The sequence below is a fragment of the Salvia hispanica genome, chromosome 1, assembly GCF_029641045.1.
Source record: "Salvia hispanica isolate PSC_SH4W2 chromosome 1, Shi_PSC_v1, whole genome shotgun sequence".
NCBI classification, from domain to species: Eukaryota; Viridiplantae; Streptophyta; class Magnoliopsida; order Lamiales; family Lamiaceae; genus Salvia; species Salvia hispanica.
In genome coordinates this window covers 53,291,640-53,310,450 of record NC_142692.1, presented here as the reverse complement: position 1 = coordinate 53,310,450, position 18,811 = coordinate 53,291,640, and the positions used below count along the sequence as shown (strand labels likewise).

The window sequence follows — 18,811 nt, the reverse complement described above, 5'->3', positions numbered from 1 at the left end:
GAATGCAGCGCCTAATCACTTGGTCTGAGCACATTTTCCATAGGTACGGATCATCCCAAAAATAGTATTTGGCTTCGCTTTTAAGCTTCATCCTCTGGGCTCGGGAAGCTTCTTCTGAGCTTGGCACTTCTCCCGTGACCAAGTAATTTGCCAGATCGGTGAACCAGGGTTCTGCGTTAAGTGTGCGCTTTCCTTTATCAGATTCTCCAAGACCGGTTAATGCCAACACAGCTTCCCAGCTTATCGGTCTAGGGAGTCCATCCAGACAGTACAAATGCTCTTCGGGAAAAGCATCAGGGATGGCCTCTTTTGTTTCCCCTTGATGAATCCTACTCAAGTGATCGGCCACTTTGTTCTCCGTTCCTCTTTTGTCCCTTACTTCCCAATCAAACTCCTGCAGAAGCAATACCCATCGGATCAACCTTGGTTTTGACTCCTTCTTAGCCAGTAAGTACTTTATTGCTGCATGATCCGTGAAAACAATAACCTTTGACCCAAGTAGATAGGGTCGGAATTTTTCAAATGAGTACACGACAGCCAACATTTCCTTCTCCGTGGTATCGTAATTTTTTTGAGCTTGATTCAGCGTTTTGGACGCGTAGAAGATCACATAACTTTTCCCGTCTATCTTCTGCCCTAGGACGGCTCCCACAGCGAAATCACTCGCATCGCACATTACTTCAAAAGGGTAATTCCAGTCTGGCGCCCTGATAATTGGTGCGGTCACGAGTCTATCCTTGAGCAACTGGAATGCCTTTTTGCATTCTTCATCAAACACGAACTCCACATCGTTATGCAACAAATGAGTGAGTGGTTGCGCAATTTTTGCAAAGTCCTTGATAAACCTCCTATAGAAACCTGCGTGACCCAGGAATCCTCTAATTTCTTTTTGACTTGTGGGGTAAGGTAGCTTTGAAATCACTTCCACCTTTGCCTTGTCTACTTGAATTACCCTATCAGAAACTACATGACCTAGGACAATGCCCTCGGTCACCATGAAGTGACACTTTTCGAAATTCAAAACCAGGTGCTTCTCTTGGCGTCTTTGCAGCACTAGGTCAAGGCTGGCCAAACAAGTATCAAACGAGTCTCCGTATACGGTGAAGTCATCCATGAATATCTCGATACATACCTCCAGCAGATCTGAAAAAATACTCATCATACAACGCTGGAACGTTCCCGGTGCATTGCATAGACCAAATGGCATCCTTCTGTAGGCATAAGTGCCAAAAGGGCATGTGAATGTGGTCTTTTCCTGATCCTCTGGGTTGACGTAAATCTGGAAATAACCGCTGTATCCGTCAAGGAAACAGAAATACTGTTTGCCAGCCAACCTCTCTAGCATCTGGTCAATAAATGGTAAAGGAAAATGATCCTTTTTGGTGGCCTCATTCAGTTTCCTGTAGTCAATACACATCCTCCATCCAGTAACCAGTCGAGTAGGCACCAACTCGTTTTTATCATTTTCTACCACTTGTATTCCTGATTTCTTAGGTACCATGTGAACCGGACTAACCCACTCGCTATCGGGGATGGAGTATATGATTCCCAGGGACAATAGTTTCAAAACTTCCTTGAGTACCTCCTCCCTCATATTCGGATTCAGCTTCCTTTGTGGATCACGTCGAGCCTTTGCCCCTTCCTCTAATCTGATGTGGTGCATGCAAAGATCGGGGCTGATGCCAATGAGGTCCGAAAGTGTCCATCCTATGGCCTTCTTGTTCCTCCTAATTACGTCCAGCAACGTACTCTCTTGTTCCTTAGTCAAGCAGCTGTTGATTATCACTGGACAATTTTCCCCTTCCTCTAGGTACGCATACTTGAGATTCTCAGGTAAGGTTTTCAACTCTTTCTTTGGTGTGACGGCTTCCTGAGGCAGGGGGTTTTTCTCCATACCTCTTGTCGCTATTCCCTCTAGACTTGTTCCTTCGTCTGGGCTCTTCCCTAGAACTGACCCTGCTGATTGGAATGACAGTGGTTGTTGGCAGAATGCCATGATCGCTTTATTGATTTGGTCGTCCGTCATGTTCCGAGTAAAAAAAGTTTCACACCATCCTGTCACCTCCTTCTCCACAGCTTGGCTTAGCTCAGAATTGTTAATCTGTTCCTGCATTAACTCAGTCTCAAGATATTCCTGGACCAGGGGGTTAATTACATCCACAACATGCAAATTCTCAACATCGAGTGGTTTTTTCATCGCTTCATCAATGCTGAAGGTGTACTTCTCCCCATGATAGTCTAGGCATATCGTTCCATCAAACACATCAATAATAGTCTTTGCGGTGCGAAGGAAAGGTCTTCCTAACAGCACCCCGCTAGACTCAGCCGATTCATTATCACTCATTTTTATCACATGAAAATCAGCCGGGTACAGGAAATCATGCACTCTAACTATGACATTTTCCAACACTCCCTCAGGAGAGATGCATGTTCTATCGGCTAACTGAATTACCACTTTCGTATTTACCATGCTAACTCCCACCAATTTTTTATATATTGAAAGAGGTAAAACATTTATCGATGCACCTAGATCACACATGGCATGCTCAATTTTAATATCACCTAGAGAAATAGGGAGAGTGAACATACCCGGGTCTGTGCATTTTGATGGCATCCTTCTTTTCTGTATCACTGCGGACACACTTTCTCCTATGACAATCTTCCCATCAGGTTTGGTTTTCCCAGCTATGAACTCTTTGATGAACTTGCTGAAAGTGGGTATCTTCAGAGCTTGTAAAAACGGCAGGTTAATCTCCAGCTTGCTAAATATTTCCACAAAATCCTCCGGATCATCCTTCTTTTTCTTGGCTTCCCCTCGGTATGGAAATGGCTTTGGTCGCTTCACTGCATTTGTGGAACTCCCTGCGGGGGCCTCACTAACCTCCCCGCTGCCTTCTTGACTCTTTAATTCAGGTTCTGGATCAAGGAAAAATGGGTCACTTGGTCGAGGTAGAGATCCCCCTAAATCTCCCTCCTGGAGGTCATCCTGAACAAGGACTTCTCTGGGTCTAGGGTTATCCCCTTGAGACTCTCGGCTTTCTTTTCCTCCGATCACCTGTGAAGGTATCTTTTCATCACTCTCCAGCGTCGGTCCTTCATAGCCTCGTCCGGATCTCAAAGTGATTTGACTAATGTTTGCTCGGTCTGGTGGCTTGACCGTGGCAGACAGTCTTCCTTCATTTCCCCGCATTTCATTCAACGATGTGGCTAACTGTGACATTTGCTTTGCCAGCATGTCCATGGCAGACTTCTGCTCCTTTTGAGCATCCTGAATTTTGTGCACCACGTCATTGTTAGCCTGCATGTTATTCTGCATGTGTTGCTGAGAGTTGACCAGGTCATGCACCATGTCATCTAGATTCCTCTGAGGCCGGTAATTTGTTTGATTTGAACTGGAACCTTGATTCTGACTTGTTCCAACAATCTGGTTCTGGCGATAGTTTCCCTGACCTCCCTGATTGTTGTTGAACTGATTTGCTGGACCTTGGTGATTTTGTTGGAAATTTTGATTGTTCCCCGAAGTATTCCTTTGATGTGGGGGCACATAGGAATTCCCTTGGTTATTCTAGTTCCTGCTCCAGTTATTCGGCCCTTCTTGATTACGGTAGCTCCAGTTATTCGGCCCTTCTTGATTCTTCCCTGACCCGTTAGAATTATGCTGCGGTCCTTCCTGATTCCGGTTGGGCCAATTCTGCTGGTTCTCCGCTGGACCTGGGTATTGCAATTGCAGTTGTTGGTTTCCTTCAGCCCACCTAAAACAAGGGTTGTCCCTCCATGGTGCATCTTTAATCTTCCACTGGTTCCAGCTTGTATTTTGATTATTTTGGTTCCAATTCCCCATCGCATTTGCTTGAGCTTGAAGTTCTCCATCGGGTGATGGACTGCTATAGCATTGGATTTGATTTTCCTCCTGACCAGGGGTATTCTTCCTTTCAATGGCATTTAGCAGTGCCTTCTCCAATCGATCAATCCTGTCTCTAACCCCTTCTCCTTCTTGTTCCTTAACTGCATTCGCTGAACTTCTCCTCATGATGGCACGCGGATTATCATACGCTTTCTTCGCGTCAATTAATCTTCCCAGAATTTCGCGCGCTTCACTTGCCCTGTTCTTGGTAAAATTCCCCCCGCTCCAGGAATTCATTAAGTCCTTTGATTCAGGATTTGCTCCTTCATAGAACAAATAAAATGTTTCAGCCTCCATCATTCTATGATTAGGACAAGCATCAAGCAGTCCCTTAAACCGAGACCAATATTGGCTTAAAGACTCATCGTAGTCCTGCTTGCATTCTTGAATCTCCTTTTTGAGAGCATTTGTTTTGTTGGACGGGAAAAAATAGTCCAGGAATTCCAGTTTGAAATCCCTCCACGTGGTGATTGAGTCAGGTGGAAGCCTCAGCAACCATGTGTTGGCCTCTCCCTTTAAGGCAAATGGAATCGCACGCAGGCGGTAGTCCTCCTCAGTAGTTTCGTTGGGCCTCTTCTGAATGCTGCATAGCTTGCTGAACTCGTTCAAAAATTCGTAAGGACACTCGTTTCTCCGCCCTGAGAATGTAGGTAAAACGCCAAGCACATTTGTTTTAATCTCAATAGATCGCTGGCGCTGATTCGACACTATGGCATGGGCTGGCTCTCCATCCAGATGTGCAGTGAGTGAACCAATTTCTGGGTCTGTGTCCACTACGTTTGCCATTACAGATTCCTCTTCTGAATGTTCAGTTTCTGATGACGACTGTGGATCCTCTTTCCCCGACGAATTCCACTCTTCTTCGCTTCCTGATTCACACGGAAGCGGATCTACTGTTGACAACCCTGATTTGGTAGTAACGGCGGATGTTGATTCCTTGACTTGAAACCTCAATTGGACGTTCCTTGACCAAGACGGGTTACTCCAGACTCCTGACCGTAAGCTTTTGCTCATAAACTGTCAACAAAAAGAAACACAAAAATTAAACTATATACACCAAATCTCTAGCGTAAAAAAAAAAACTACGCCATCCATCCCCGGCAACGGTGCCATTTGAAGCGGGTGATCAGTGTGTTTGCTTTGTCTCTTCCTAGTGCTTGTAAAATTATCAAGCCTCCTAGATCCAGCGAATCGACTAGATCACAGGGTCTAGGAACTCGCGGAACTGGAGAATCTCGGTCGTTGGATACACAGAACACTCCTTCAAAACCCTCAACCACGAATACTAAAATTTAGCACAGGGAAGTAGGGATCGATCCCACAGAGAGAGATGCGCAATAAATATGCATAGAGATCTGGAAACTATTTTTGGTTTGGCTGCTGCCATGCATTTTTGGGTTGAGGAAATTAAACTAAGTTGGAATTGAACTCTGCTATGCTAACAGCTAGATCTAGGCAGAAATGAATATTGCATGAAAACTAAGACTAGACAATCACTGGATCTAAAGACTTGTAACTAATTTACCTAGACCAGGGAATTTAAAATGCAAGCGGGACCCAAAACTGAAAAGGCAGATACGGACGAAAAGAAAAGTTGCAGAATAACTAACTAAAGCATCAACTGAAAAAAAATAAATGACTTCATCTTCTCCGACGGACTCACAAGAACACTCGGTAAACTTAATAGGACGCGATTCAGAAGCAAACAACCAGATTTAAAACAAGCCGGTGACATACGAAAAGATAACAGAAAAAATCTACGCTACTAGACGAAGCCAAACAGAAACAGAACATAACACTTGAAATTCATGCACAAATCTATCTCCCCTGCTCAGATCCAAAACTCGGATGCTAAATCCACTCCGGATCCAAGCATCCGACTCAAAACTCCAACCAAAAACAGCTCCATAACAACAGATTTGGATTCTCCACAGATCAACAACAACAAATACAGATCAACAATCAAACTCCCAGATCAAACACCATGTCGACAGAGAAAATAGCTCAACATAAATCAATTCCAAAACAGAGGAAATGAAACCAACAGAAATGCATAGGAAATTTAAACAACATCAACAGCAGATTCGACTCCCGAAAGTGAAGTTCGAAAAAACAAGAAACAACAAACTGAAATTTAAATGATTGTATCTTCGCCCTCACGCGGACGGTGTTACGTCGGAACTACTGAACTCAAAAACGACTCCCTTAACCATCCCGAATTCCCATTTCCAAGTGTGTGTGTTTGAGCTAAGTATGAGCAAAAGTTCTCTCCCCTCTTTTTCGTGCTGCATACTCCTCCATTTATAGGCGTTGAGGTGGGGCCCAGCGAGGTATAGATAGACCTTGTTGCCCTCAGCTATCAACTCCCTTCCTCTAGCCTTCTTTTCCTTCAGCTTTGATCAATTTCTGCTCTGTTCCTCGCTAGACTGTTTCCTCCAGTATCTCCTGGATCTAGCGCTTTATCACACACCTGGCTTAATCAAACATGTTAGACCCAGCAGAAATGTGATGCTTTTCACTATATAACCAATGCATGAAATTAGCCTTATCAAGTGGCATAAACAATCTTTAACCGCTTTCCTAGTTTAAAGTTTACTTGCTTTCTTCGTTGGATCTGTTGCAAACATTTGATCTTGTGCCTTTTGAAGTATTTCGTTAAGATCCGAACGTTTAATTATGAAGTTCTTATTTCGCATCTCTCTTTGGTTTGAATTTGCTTCATTCTGCCTATGAAAGTTAGATCTAGTTGTCGCTTTTAATTTCTAATTGTTTGTGCATGTTCTCGTTTGAGTAGGCTAATCTGGAGTTGTTGATCGAGATTTTTAGTTCATGTTTCAGTTTAAGTTTCGTGCATGAGTTTCCAGTTTTGCGTTGTCATCACCACCTTGCATGTTAGCCAGTAGGAGTAAACTGCAGTTTAGCCGTTAATCTTTAAGTTTAAGCTTTTTAATTGATGGATCTTGTGTCTCAATTTGTTGATCTGAGTTAATCCATGGAGTTTGAGTTCATGTAGTTTCTGATAATACTTGTTGAAGAAGAAAACATCACAATCTACTTTTGCTTTGGACCACTTTTGCTTTTCAGTTACTTTTTGCTTTTGTCTTTTACTTTTCAGTTGTACCCTCCAGACCTGTCAGAGTAGCCACCTAGCCACCAAATATACGCTGCTGTTCTAAGTTTCCTTATTTAGTAACTGTCTACTTTCCACATGTCTCTGAGATACTTTGTCCCCTATTTTCACGAACACAACCACATGTCAGTCACTTTCACACCCACTAGTCAGTAGTGTACCATCTTTAGTTTCCGTCTAGGTAAAACCTCAACCCAAAAGCATGGTAGCTAACCAAAACCTTCACAGATTATCACCGCAATTATCCGAATGTGTCCATCTCTGTGGGATTCGACCCTTACCTCCACTATACTAGCCAGTAGAAGTGGGTTGAGGAATTTGTTTGATATACCAGGTTCCGATCGTCGTGCCAACGACTCAGCTGGGTTGAGACTTTCATCCTGCTCAGTTGGACGCACCTCTCTTAAATTAACACAGACAACCGTGACCCGAGGGACCATCATTACTCTTTCTTTCAATGTGGGATAAAAGTCATTATTTATAACTATATGATAGATGTCTCATCATTCTTTGTCTATATTAATACTCTATCTTTTATTATTATTATTATTATTATTTAACAACAAATATTATTACATGAACTATTATTCATTAGTTCTTTATCGATATCAATTTACTTATGTTTAAATTTATGTATGTGTTAACTAATAAATACTATTATACACATAAAAGAATAATTATATTACAAATTGTATAAATCTAATGATAACTATTATACAAATAATCATTTTTCTATATACAAATCATATTTCTCAATAATTTTTTTTTATCAATCAAGAATATATTCAAATAATAATTTCTTATATATATATATATATATATATTATACAAAAAATGAAGAAAAGTAGAAGACAAAAGAAAGTTTTGTATCCCACATTGGAAAAAGATGAATGAATGCTCTAAACATGTAGTTATAAAAGCAAATACTTCAACACATTTTGTCCCACATCGAAAGTTTAAAAAAACATTTAAGGATGTCTCTATAAAAGAGAAATAACCAAGAATGGTTTCATAAAATTCACAAGCCCATCAAATATTGTTTTTTATATATAAAAATAAATTTTTTAAAAAAACATTTAATTGAACCGCGGTTTAACTGTTGAACCGGCGGTTCCGATTTCACATTTTGTTGAACCTGAACCGGCCCGCTAGAACCGCCGAACTGCCGCCGGTTTCGATTTCGGTTTGTGAACTTCGGTTCGGTTTGTGCATGCCTAGGATACAGTAAAGAATTATTTAAAATCATTATTGTAAAAAATATATATTCTCTATATTTAAAATAGTCCACTTCTATTTTTTTCCTCTAGAAAGGTGAATCTCATTTTCCTACTTCAATTACTCTTTTTTTCTATCTCTCTTACTTTATCAATTGTGCAATAAATTCGTACCAATGCTAAAATTTCTATTTTTATAAAACGGAGTATACAATGTCAATGATATCTATGAAATCTTAAAGCTAAAAAAAAAAACATGTATATTTTCCTAAGTCTTCTTCTACATCTTCATGTATATTTGATCTTATTATGTTGGGTTTCTTTCCATAATTCCATCCTTGCACCATGATACACATTTTTTAATATTAAAAACATAATGTAAGTGAACAATGCTATTATAAGTATAGGTTAAAGCTAGTTCAACTACAAGTATTGTATCCACAAGACTAATAATTAAAACTAAATACTGCAATTTGAACTTCAACTAAGGAAAGGTCTTATAGCTAAGAAACAGATTAAAAGCAATTAATAAAACCAAACAATTAAGTGCCATGGAAGAAGACAAGTGTCTGGCTTGGACTACGACGGTGCCACTCAGTGGCGGATCCAAGATTCATAAACGGAGGGGGCGAAATATATATCAGTAGGTTAGTTTAGGGCGAAAGTGGCAAGTTTTTTCGATTTTCGGGACGACATCGGGGCAAACGGAGGGGGCGGATATGATAGTTTTACGGCCGGATAAGAGGAAATTAGTCGCACGGAGGGGGCGACTGCCCCCTCCTACCCCCCTAGATCCGCCAGTGGTGCCACTAGATCCCGAAAAAGAAAAAAATATATATTTAAAATTCCCAAAAATATAGTCATTTTTTTACCCTTTTTTTAAAAAAAATTTTGATTTTTTAAAAAAAAATTTTATCCCAAAATCATCTATATATACCCACATTCATCATCTATTCTTTACATCAAATTATCTCTCATTTATACTTTAAATTTTTTTTTGATAATGAATTTAATTATGTAATTTTTAATTTTTTAGTAATTTGTAATAGTATTTTAGGTATTTTTAATGCATTTTAATATTATGGAAATATTTATAGTAATTGAATTATTTAAATTCGGTAACTCTTGAGCATGCTCTTGCGGAAGAGCATGGATGTGAGTGTTGTGCTCTTGCGTAAGAATAGTGGGTAAAAAATGAATAAATGTGGGTCCGGACCCACGTCCATGCTCTTCCGCAAGAGCATGGACGTGGATGCTCTTATGCTATTCAAACAATTAAAAGTCCAATATCCTTTTACTTCTTTAAAATAATGAATTTACATTTTTTTTTGTTATAGTTTTATTCAAATAATTGAAAGAATAGATGTATTTCTTTTTTTCCGTTAAAACATCTAGAAGAATTATATACTTCTTGATCAAATTCTCAAATAATCAAAAAATTTACTTTTAAACTAGTATTTTTTATCTATTTTGTAGCAAATATATTCACATCTATAATTCCGTTTTTTAAAAATAGTTGACATTTTGCTTAAATTGTTTAGGTTCACAAGTTTTACTTCTAAAAACTATTACTACTACTTTATAAAAAAAAAAAAAAACTTTATTCAAATATTTTATGTTCAAAAGATTGATTTATATATTATAGAATTTCTTGTTTAGTCGTTATATTTGTGTCTGTGCACGACATGTGTATTTAATACAATGAAAAGAATTGTTCGAATTTTCAAACTCATATAACTATATGTCGCTTGTGTCATCTCCAACAACACCTTGGTTTTTTGGTATTTTATTTACATTGTACCATTTATATTTAGTCTAATAATCAACTGATATTAGAAAATACATTAGCAATTTATGGCTAGTTTGTTGAAATTTTGTTATATTTTAATGCATATGTGAAACTGTCACATGTTGAGATGGCCGAGTTGGTCTAAGGCGCCAGATTAAGGTTCCGGTCCGAAAGGGTGTGGGTTCAAATCCCACTCTCAACACTTTAATTTTTACTTCGTGACCAGATCCGTGAATGAATAAATATACTCCTACAATTTTTATTTTAAAACTTGCTCGCACTTTTGATCATATCTAGTCAATGGGCGTAATCCTGGTAGGCCAACAAAATATATTTAACACATGACATCTCAAGAAAATATTCCATTTTACGCATAATATGCTCAGGAACATATGTCCTTTTACATGCAATATGTAATCATATGACTATAAGAATTCTGTTTAAATGCAAAAAATGAATATTCATAGCTAATACCATCGTGGCGAATATTCAAATCCAGTGAGAAGTCATTATATAGTATAGTAAGATACTACAGTACATAAATAAAATACTGGTTTAGAACGACAATATGGATTTGTGACAATTTTGGACAATTTTGGTTCAACAATAATATGACATTTACTTTGTATGCTAGGAACTTAGGATACATGTTCAGAATTAGTCAGGACATAAATTAACTTACACTCCTTCAGTCTATCAATATGTGTCCACTTTGATATGACATGGGTTTTATAAAATATAAAAGAAAGTGAGTTGAAAAAGTTAATGGTATACGTAGTGGTAGATGCAAGATTTCGATTCGAGGTGTACAATTACCATTAAAAGTTATAAAGTATTTTTCGATATTTATCTTACGGCAAGTAGTTGTGGCATGAGTTGTAATGAAGCTGTGTCATATTATGTCCCTCGTGGGAGTCGAGCACGGACCTCTATGATGGAAGGCTGAGGTGTAGGCCACCTGAGCTTAGAGATGCACATTCACATTAACATGGGACCCCAAGGTTCTACGTAGGTTCGCCTCTAGATATATGGATCATATTTTTGTATATTAATTTTATAATAAAATATAAGTGATAATTAATAGGGGATGAACCAAAATGAAAAACTAGAACACATGACAGAGGACTAAGGGATCGAGTACTAATATCTTTATGAATGTATATATTAAATCACTCATGACAAAGGCTCATCCAATTCCAAACTATATTGTTTTTAATCAATTTCTTTATCTAAATTTCTATATGACATCTATTGGATACTTTTAATTATCTGAAAGTAATACATATTGCAATTGTTATATTTTTGCAAATCGTGAACTTTTTAACATGCATGACCGTAGACATTTTATTATTGCATTACTTATTCACTCCCCATTGCATAAAATATTATCTTCCTTGCTCAAAATTCCTAGCTATAGAGCATCACACCTAATTGTTCATGTGTTTATGTTGGAAAAATAGAAACACAAAGTAACTTTATTGATTAGAAAAAAATAGAAACACAGACCCCATGTAATTATTGATTAGAAAAAATAGAAACACAGACCCCATGTAATTATAGAAACTCAATTTACTACTCCGTATTTAGTATGGAGAAAAGTAAAAAACATTGGTATGTGTACAAAATACAATACTCCACAATACAATAGATAGGCGAAAGCAAAGGAAAAAACAAGATGTAAAATCAAACACAAATGGGGCAATGAACCAAACCATTTTCATTACACTCTCCACACCTCTCTCTATCAGCCCCCACAACCACCTTACAACTCCCCCCACACCCCAAGCAGGGCACAAACCTGGCCCCACCACACCCCCTACACCCCAGCCTCCCCGCCCCCCTCTCCACCCTCGCCCAATTCAATATCCGGCTAAGCCGCCCCGTCTCGTTCAGCCCCACCACCTCCTCTGCCCCCCCGATATACCTCCCCTTCACAAACACCCTCGGCACGGCCGCCCCCTCCTCCCCGAGCAGGCCCCTCAGCTCCCCACGGAAGCCCCCGTCCAGCGCCACGTCCCGCTCGTCGAACACCACCTGGTACGTCTCCATGAGCTGCCTCACGCGGTTGCAGTCCTCGTACGTCCGCCGCACCCCTCCCAGCGACGTCGTGTACACCACCACCGCCTCCTCCCCTCCCGGCGGGCATATCTCCGCGAAATCCCCCAGCGGGTCCCGCTTCACGAACCCCGCCCCTCTCCCTTCCTTCTCCCTCTCCTCCCTGTCCTTCTGTATGAATATGTTGTCCTTCAGTGATCTCGCTACCGCCACTACAGGTCCAGGTCCAGGTCCAGAAACTAGCTGATTATCAATTGACGAAGCTTTCTTCTTCTTCTCCAGCTCTTCTAAAGTGTGGAAGGAGAAGTTCTTGCGAATCAGGGCCGGTTGTTCTTCGATTGGGGGCGGGGGTGGGGCGGCGTTGAGCTTCGGCTTGAGATCCTCGAGTGCTTTGCTGACTTCGTCCCAGGAACGGGGGGCGGCGCCGTCGATGGCGCCGTTGAGCTTGTCGAGGAGTGGGGGCGGGGAGGGCGGCAGCGGGGGCTTCTCGTCGAGGGAGGGCTCGTCGGGGTTATCGGAAGAGGGCTTGAGCCAGGGCTCCTGGATGGAGTTCACGTCGAAGACGGCGAAGGAAGACGGGGGAGGGCGGTAGGCGTCGACGGCGACGTCGATTCGCTTGGATGAAGTGCAACCCATTGTTGTTGTGGCATGCGATTTTGTGGTGGGATGGTGGAGGGCTTTATCTTCTTTTACTTTATCTTGTTTGTAATGTAGTAGTAGTAATGTTTTGTGGCCTTAAATTTTGTTTGTGGTTATGTGATTCCCAATAGTCCATTTTGGCGCTTGGAACGAAGACAAGAGATATGGTTGTGGCGAGTGAGAGAACACGTTGCTTATTATTTGGATTAATGCTTTATTTCGTTATTAATTGTTTCTGTGGTGTTAACCATTTTCTAATTTAAGCTACTTATATGATTTTCTTGAACCTTTTTTTCTATTTTAGTTTACGTATCGATTTAATATTTCTACAATGAATAGACTAAAAATGTTGTATAACTAAAATGTATTTTTTGGTTAATAGAGGCATTTTTTTCGGCAGGGAGTTTAAGATTAGTATGTTAAGGGAATGATGAATAAAGTAAGAAAGAATAAAGTAAGAGTGAGAATTTACTTTTTACTAAAAATAAAAATGACTCAATTATGTTGAAACTTTTCAAAATAGAAAATGGCTCTATTAACATGAAACGGAAGAATATCATACAATCTACAATATAGAAAAAGAAGACTTATTTATCCAGTTTATATCTCTCTCTGTTCTTCAATATGTGTCCTACTTTGACCTGACATAGAATTCAAGAAATGTAAATAAAAATAAATTGAAAAAGTTGGGTGGAGTGAGTTGAAATGAGTTGGTAGAATGTGAGATCCATAAATAAAAATAGTAAAACTGAAGTGAGACTATTAATATGGAACATACCAAAATGAAAAACTGAGGCACATAATAAGGGACGAAGGGAATATATATTTCATCAACTAATCAACAAATCTATAAATATATAAAGCCACAGTACGTGACAAAGAAATTTTCCCACCCACTTTCATGAAATATTGATAACTAGTATATTATAAAATTGTATTAGCATATAATATATATTATTAATATATGACTGATTTGATATAGAGAATAAAGGATGTGAATTAGTCAAATCACTCTTTTTGACCATTGGGTAAAGTAAGATCAAGAGGTGTTTATCTCAATTTATTTTATTGACCAATGAGATTATGCCATTTTTTACAATCTCATTGGTCAATAAATATTTTATTTATTATTCAAATATCTTTTATATATTAAATTATATATATATATATATATATATAAATTATACCAAAATTCATATTTTTTCATCCTCTACAAATTGAGATCACATTTGCTATTGTTTTATTTTAAAAAAATCTCAATTTTTCTCTACATATAATCTTTCTTCTATATTATAATTTTTCTTTTTTTAAAAAAGAGTAAAGGCCAAAAGTGGTCCATAACATATGACCGTTTTATCAATGTAGTCCTTAACATTATCTTTTTGATTATTCGGTCCCTCACAAATGAACTCGGACCCAAATCGGTCCTCACTTAATAGAACCGTCAAAAAATAGACGGTGATTACAATTTAACTATATTAAATTACTAATGGTAATTAATTAGGGTTGATTAAAGTTCTTAATTCCTAATTAAATGACGACTCCGCTCCGACGCCCTCAACGCCTCCTCCACCAACCGCATGTCCGCCGACGAGCTGAACACCGTCGCAGCCGTGCTCCGTGGCTGCGCCTCCCCCTGTAACCTCCTCTTCTTCGGTCTCAGCCACGAAACCCTACTGTGGAATTCCCTCAACCACAACGGCCGCACCGTGTTCGTCAGTGACAGCGCGCACTTCGTGTCGAAATTGAAGGAGAACCAGCCGTCGATCGAAGCCTACGACGTCCAATTCACGAAGAAAGGTTTTCGTCAGCGAATTTACGATCTGATTGAGTATTCAAAAGGGGATATGAGGGGGGAGTGTCGGCCGGTGCAGAATCTACTCTTCTCCGATTGCAAATTGGTCGTAAACGACCTGCCGAACCACTTGTACGACGTCGCTTGGGATGTGATCCTGGTCGACGGGCTGAGGGCTTACTTCGGGGCGGATGTAGGCGATTTTCACCGCCGGAGTGATGGTGCGGAGCAAGAGGGCCGGCGCGGCAGAGACGCACGTGTTTGTGCACGAATTCAATCGGGAGGTGGAGAGGGTTTGCAGCGAGGAGTTACTGTGTGTGGAGAATTTGGTTTAAACGAAAGATTTGTTGGGGCATTTCGTCATTAGAAATTTGAGGATAACAGAATGGATTCTGCTCAGTTTCTCCCAATTAGTGATAGATTAGTTTCGTCGCTAAATTTGTTGTGTTATTTTAATTTGGTCAAAACCGGACGTTGACCGTCTATTTTAGACGGTTCTGTTAATTGAGGACCGATTCGGGTCCGAGTTCATTTGTGAGGGACCAAATAATCAAAAAGATAATGTTTAGGACCAAATTGATAAAACGACCATATGTCAGGGACCACCTTTGGCCTTTAATCTTTAAAAAAATATTTATTCACCATGGATGATGATAATGACATGTTCTCTAATCACTAATCTATACATATATAAAAGCCATGTCTTCGAAGTTTTTATTTTTCCACCCACTTTCATGAAAATTTTTAGCGTATATTGTATAAATCTTTCAGCATATATAATAGAAATTTAATGCAAGATGCATGATATGATAGACTGACATTGAATAAAACATCATTATACATTAAACAATACACATTAAAAAACGTGAAAGGGTGTGATTGATGTGAGTAATAAGATGCTACTCTGTAATCTAATGGTCAATAAACAAATCAATGTACCAAATGACACAATCTCATTGGTTGATAAATATTTTTTTAAAAATATTATATATCTTTTTTATATTATATTAATAAATTATAAAAATTATACTAACATTCATAATTTTTCATCCTCTACAAATAGAGACCACATTTGTTATAGTTTTGATAAAAAAATATCATCTTTTCTTTCATATAATCCTTCTTCTTTGGTAGTGGTACTCCCACCGTCCGCGAATAGGAGTCTCATTTTTTCATTTTAGTTCGTCCGCGAATAGAAGTCCCGGTTCACTTTTATCATAAATGGTAATAGGATCCCACCTTCCATTAACTCATTCCACTCACATTTCATTCAAAATTAATATATACACGTGGGACCCTTATTCCACTAATTTTTTTCCACCCACTTTTCTTTACATTTCTTAAAACCCGTGCCGCCAAGAAATGAGACTCCTAATGGCGGACAGAGGGAGTATAAGTTTTTATTTTATAGTATTCTTTGTTGTTCATTATGAATATTGATGAGGGTAATATATTCTCCGATTCTCAAAATTTCTATTTCTAATTTTCATCTTATGTTTTGAGCACCAATTATGTATATTCAATTTTGAATTTAATATATGTTATGTTATTTATTTTATAATTTTTAATTCGTCATTTATTATGCTTTTTTTATAATCTTTTTATTATGCAATAATAAATATTTCATGTAATAATATTATTATAAAAAATAATAAAAATAAATAATATAATAGTGTGGTTGGATGGTCATTGATAAATCATCAAAAAAGGTATGGTTTAATTGGACAAATTTTACTGTGCAATAATAAAATGTACCGTTTCTCCTGAAAAATTGGTGGTTGGGTTGGGTGGTTGCTGATAAACATGGTTTCAAATATCTACTTCTTTCTACTATCCGTCTATGTATCATGTTTACCTATTTATTATCTCTCTCTGCTATAATTTTAGGTAGTCTATTTGAACTTTTATTTTACTAATCCATATATATTTGAATGTGTATTTTGGAACAATTTGTAGTCAAAGATAGACATATATATGCATATTCTATAAAATCGGAGTTTTACTAAAAATTTAACAGGAGATAAATCGACCGAATTTGATCAAAGTTTAAAGGTCTATTAATCCTAAATTTGGTTGAAATATTTCAAATTAAATCATAAAACAATTGCGAACAATCTAATGAAATCGCATAATTACTAAAAAACATCTTCTTATGGTAGTAAGAAGAAAATATGTTTTTTTGAATGGAAGAAAGATGATAGTTTGATTGATTATATTTAACTTGCAGATAGCTGAATATTCATCTACTTTGTTAACATTTATGATACTATGTAAATAAGTTAGCATTAATAAGAGTTACTTCCTCTGTTTCATGTTAATAGAGTCATTTTTCTATTTTGAGAAGTTCCAAGTTAATTGAGTCATTTTTATTTGTAGCAAAAAGTAATTCTTCTTTTTACTTTATTCTCTCTTCATATCTCTTACTTACTCTCTTTTACTTTTTCCACCATCCATTTAACACACTATTCTTAAACTCCGTGCCGAAAAGAAATGTATTTTTTCTAAGGAACAAATGGAGTATTTATTTACAACATTAATGAGTATTTAGTGAAGATTTTCTTTTTCTTCTTTTTATAATTTGAAATTTTTATTTTTCATAAAAACCAATATTATATGTAGTATACTAATATCTCTTTATAAAATTAATAAATTAAAATTATGGTTTGAAATAAATCTCCCTCACTCGTCAAAATATTCAATTACATTTTTTTCTCTACTTACTCCAACTAACAACTCCTCTTAAAATCTTATGTCACTCAAGAATGTGGATATATTAAGTGGGACGGAGAGAGTATATATTGGTCATTAATTTATCAAATTTATAATTTTTTTAATACTTAAATTATTTTTTTTATACATCCTTCAATATAATCATCTTTGTTCTTAGTATATTTTATCATGTAAGCCAAAACTACTTTTAAAGGTTTTTGCATTAGTCTCTTTTTTTTATCAATTACATACTATCGTACTATTGCTAATTAATTAATCATATATTTAAACATTTTATAATGCGTTATAAGGAAGAAATATAAGAGAAGGACCGACCTAAACCAAACTTAAGAATAAACGATACGATCAATTAAAAAGTTTGTCATACCCCAACCAACCCCTTTGTCACATATTCTAATTATATAAATATGAATTTTTTAAGCAAATAGCCTACATGTAAAATTCGTAAAACACCCATATAAGATAAACTCAGAAATCAACATTAATCTGTTTCATATTTCAAAACATTTTGAACTATATTGAGGCTCTCTCACCACTCTATATGTTATACATTGGTCTACATGCAAAATGAAGAGGATGAGAGAAGGTTGCTATAATGCGTGAGCTGCCAACCCTGATAACACGTGGAGTTTCTAAAACTCGTATCAACCAAAACATCAACAATATATTTGCCTGAAAAATATTAATGGTTTATATAAGCCACAACTCAGTGCATATAAATTCCACCTTTAATTTCACGTCACAGAAATATCAAGAATATTCTTTAACTATAATCAATATACATATAACCAAATATCAAGAATATTCTTTAACTATAATCAATATACATATAACCAAAAATAATAAATATCATAAACAATTTCATATCCATATGCATATGCCTCTAGGGGTGCGTTAAAATGACAACACTCTTAAAATGACACTGTGACACCATGCTAGACTGCAATATTATAAACGCTAGACTACAATATCCACGCTGGACTGCAATCTATAAATTGCAGTCCAGCGTATTGGATATTGCAGACGGGAAAAATTGCAGTCTAGCGTATTGGATATTGCAGTCCGCAAAAATGTACCCTTGAGCAATTTTTATGATTGCCACATGGCAGCTGATTATTCGTCCATGTGTACAAATGATTGGCTAGGATTGGTGGTATGGTGTTACCTTAAGAAGTGTTGTCATTTTAACACAAACCTATGCCTCTATGATCATCTTTAATACTCCCTCCGTCCCAAGATATTAAACCCCTATTCCACTTTGGGGTGTCCCAATATACTTGAACCATTTCTATTTATGGTAAAAATTTACTCTACTACCAACTCTATTTACACCACAAAACAGTATCTCCTAAATTCCTGTGCCCAAAAGAAAGGGGTCTAATATCTTGGGACGAAGGGAGTATTATGTGACTGATCAAGCCCGGTATCTGCCCGGAATTTCCATTCTATACGACCCGTAGGTCCCTTATATCTATTTGACCTTTCCACGAAGTCCCCTCTTTGTATTGACCTTTCCACGAAGGCCCCTCTTTGTATTGACCTTTCCACGAAGGCC

The 18,811-nt window shown here is 37.6% G+C and overlaps 1 protein-coding gene, 1 non-coding gene and 2 pseudogenes across 2 annotated transcripts; 2 read left to right on the top strand and 2 right to left on the bottom strand.

Annotated features, from left to right (window-relative positions):
* The window catches only part of LOC148934136 (uncharacterized), a 53,079-nt pseudogene that overhangs the window by 4,019 nt on the left and 30,249 nt on the right, over nt 1-18,811 (bottom strand).
* TRNAL-AAG (transfer RNA leucine (anticodon AAG)) lies at nt 10,159-10,239 on the top strand. The gene has a single exon. It is a non-coding gene; the product is annotated as a tRNA-Leu (tRNA).
* Nucleotides 11,592-12,826, bottom strand: LOC125219290 (Glutaredoxin family protein). The gene has a single exon (XM_048121230.2). It carries the CDS (start codon nt 12,726-12,728, stop codon nt 11,721-11,723), a length of 1,008 nt encoding a protein of 335 aa, XP_047977187.1. The 5' UTR covers nt 12,729-12,826; the 3' UTR covers nt 11,592-11,720.
* LOC125220383 (protein IRX15-LIKE pseudogene) lies at nt 14,273-14,951 on the top strand (annotated as a pseudogene).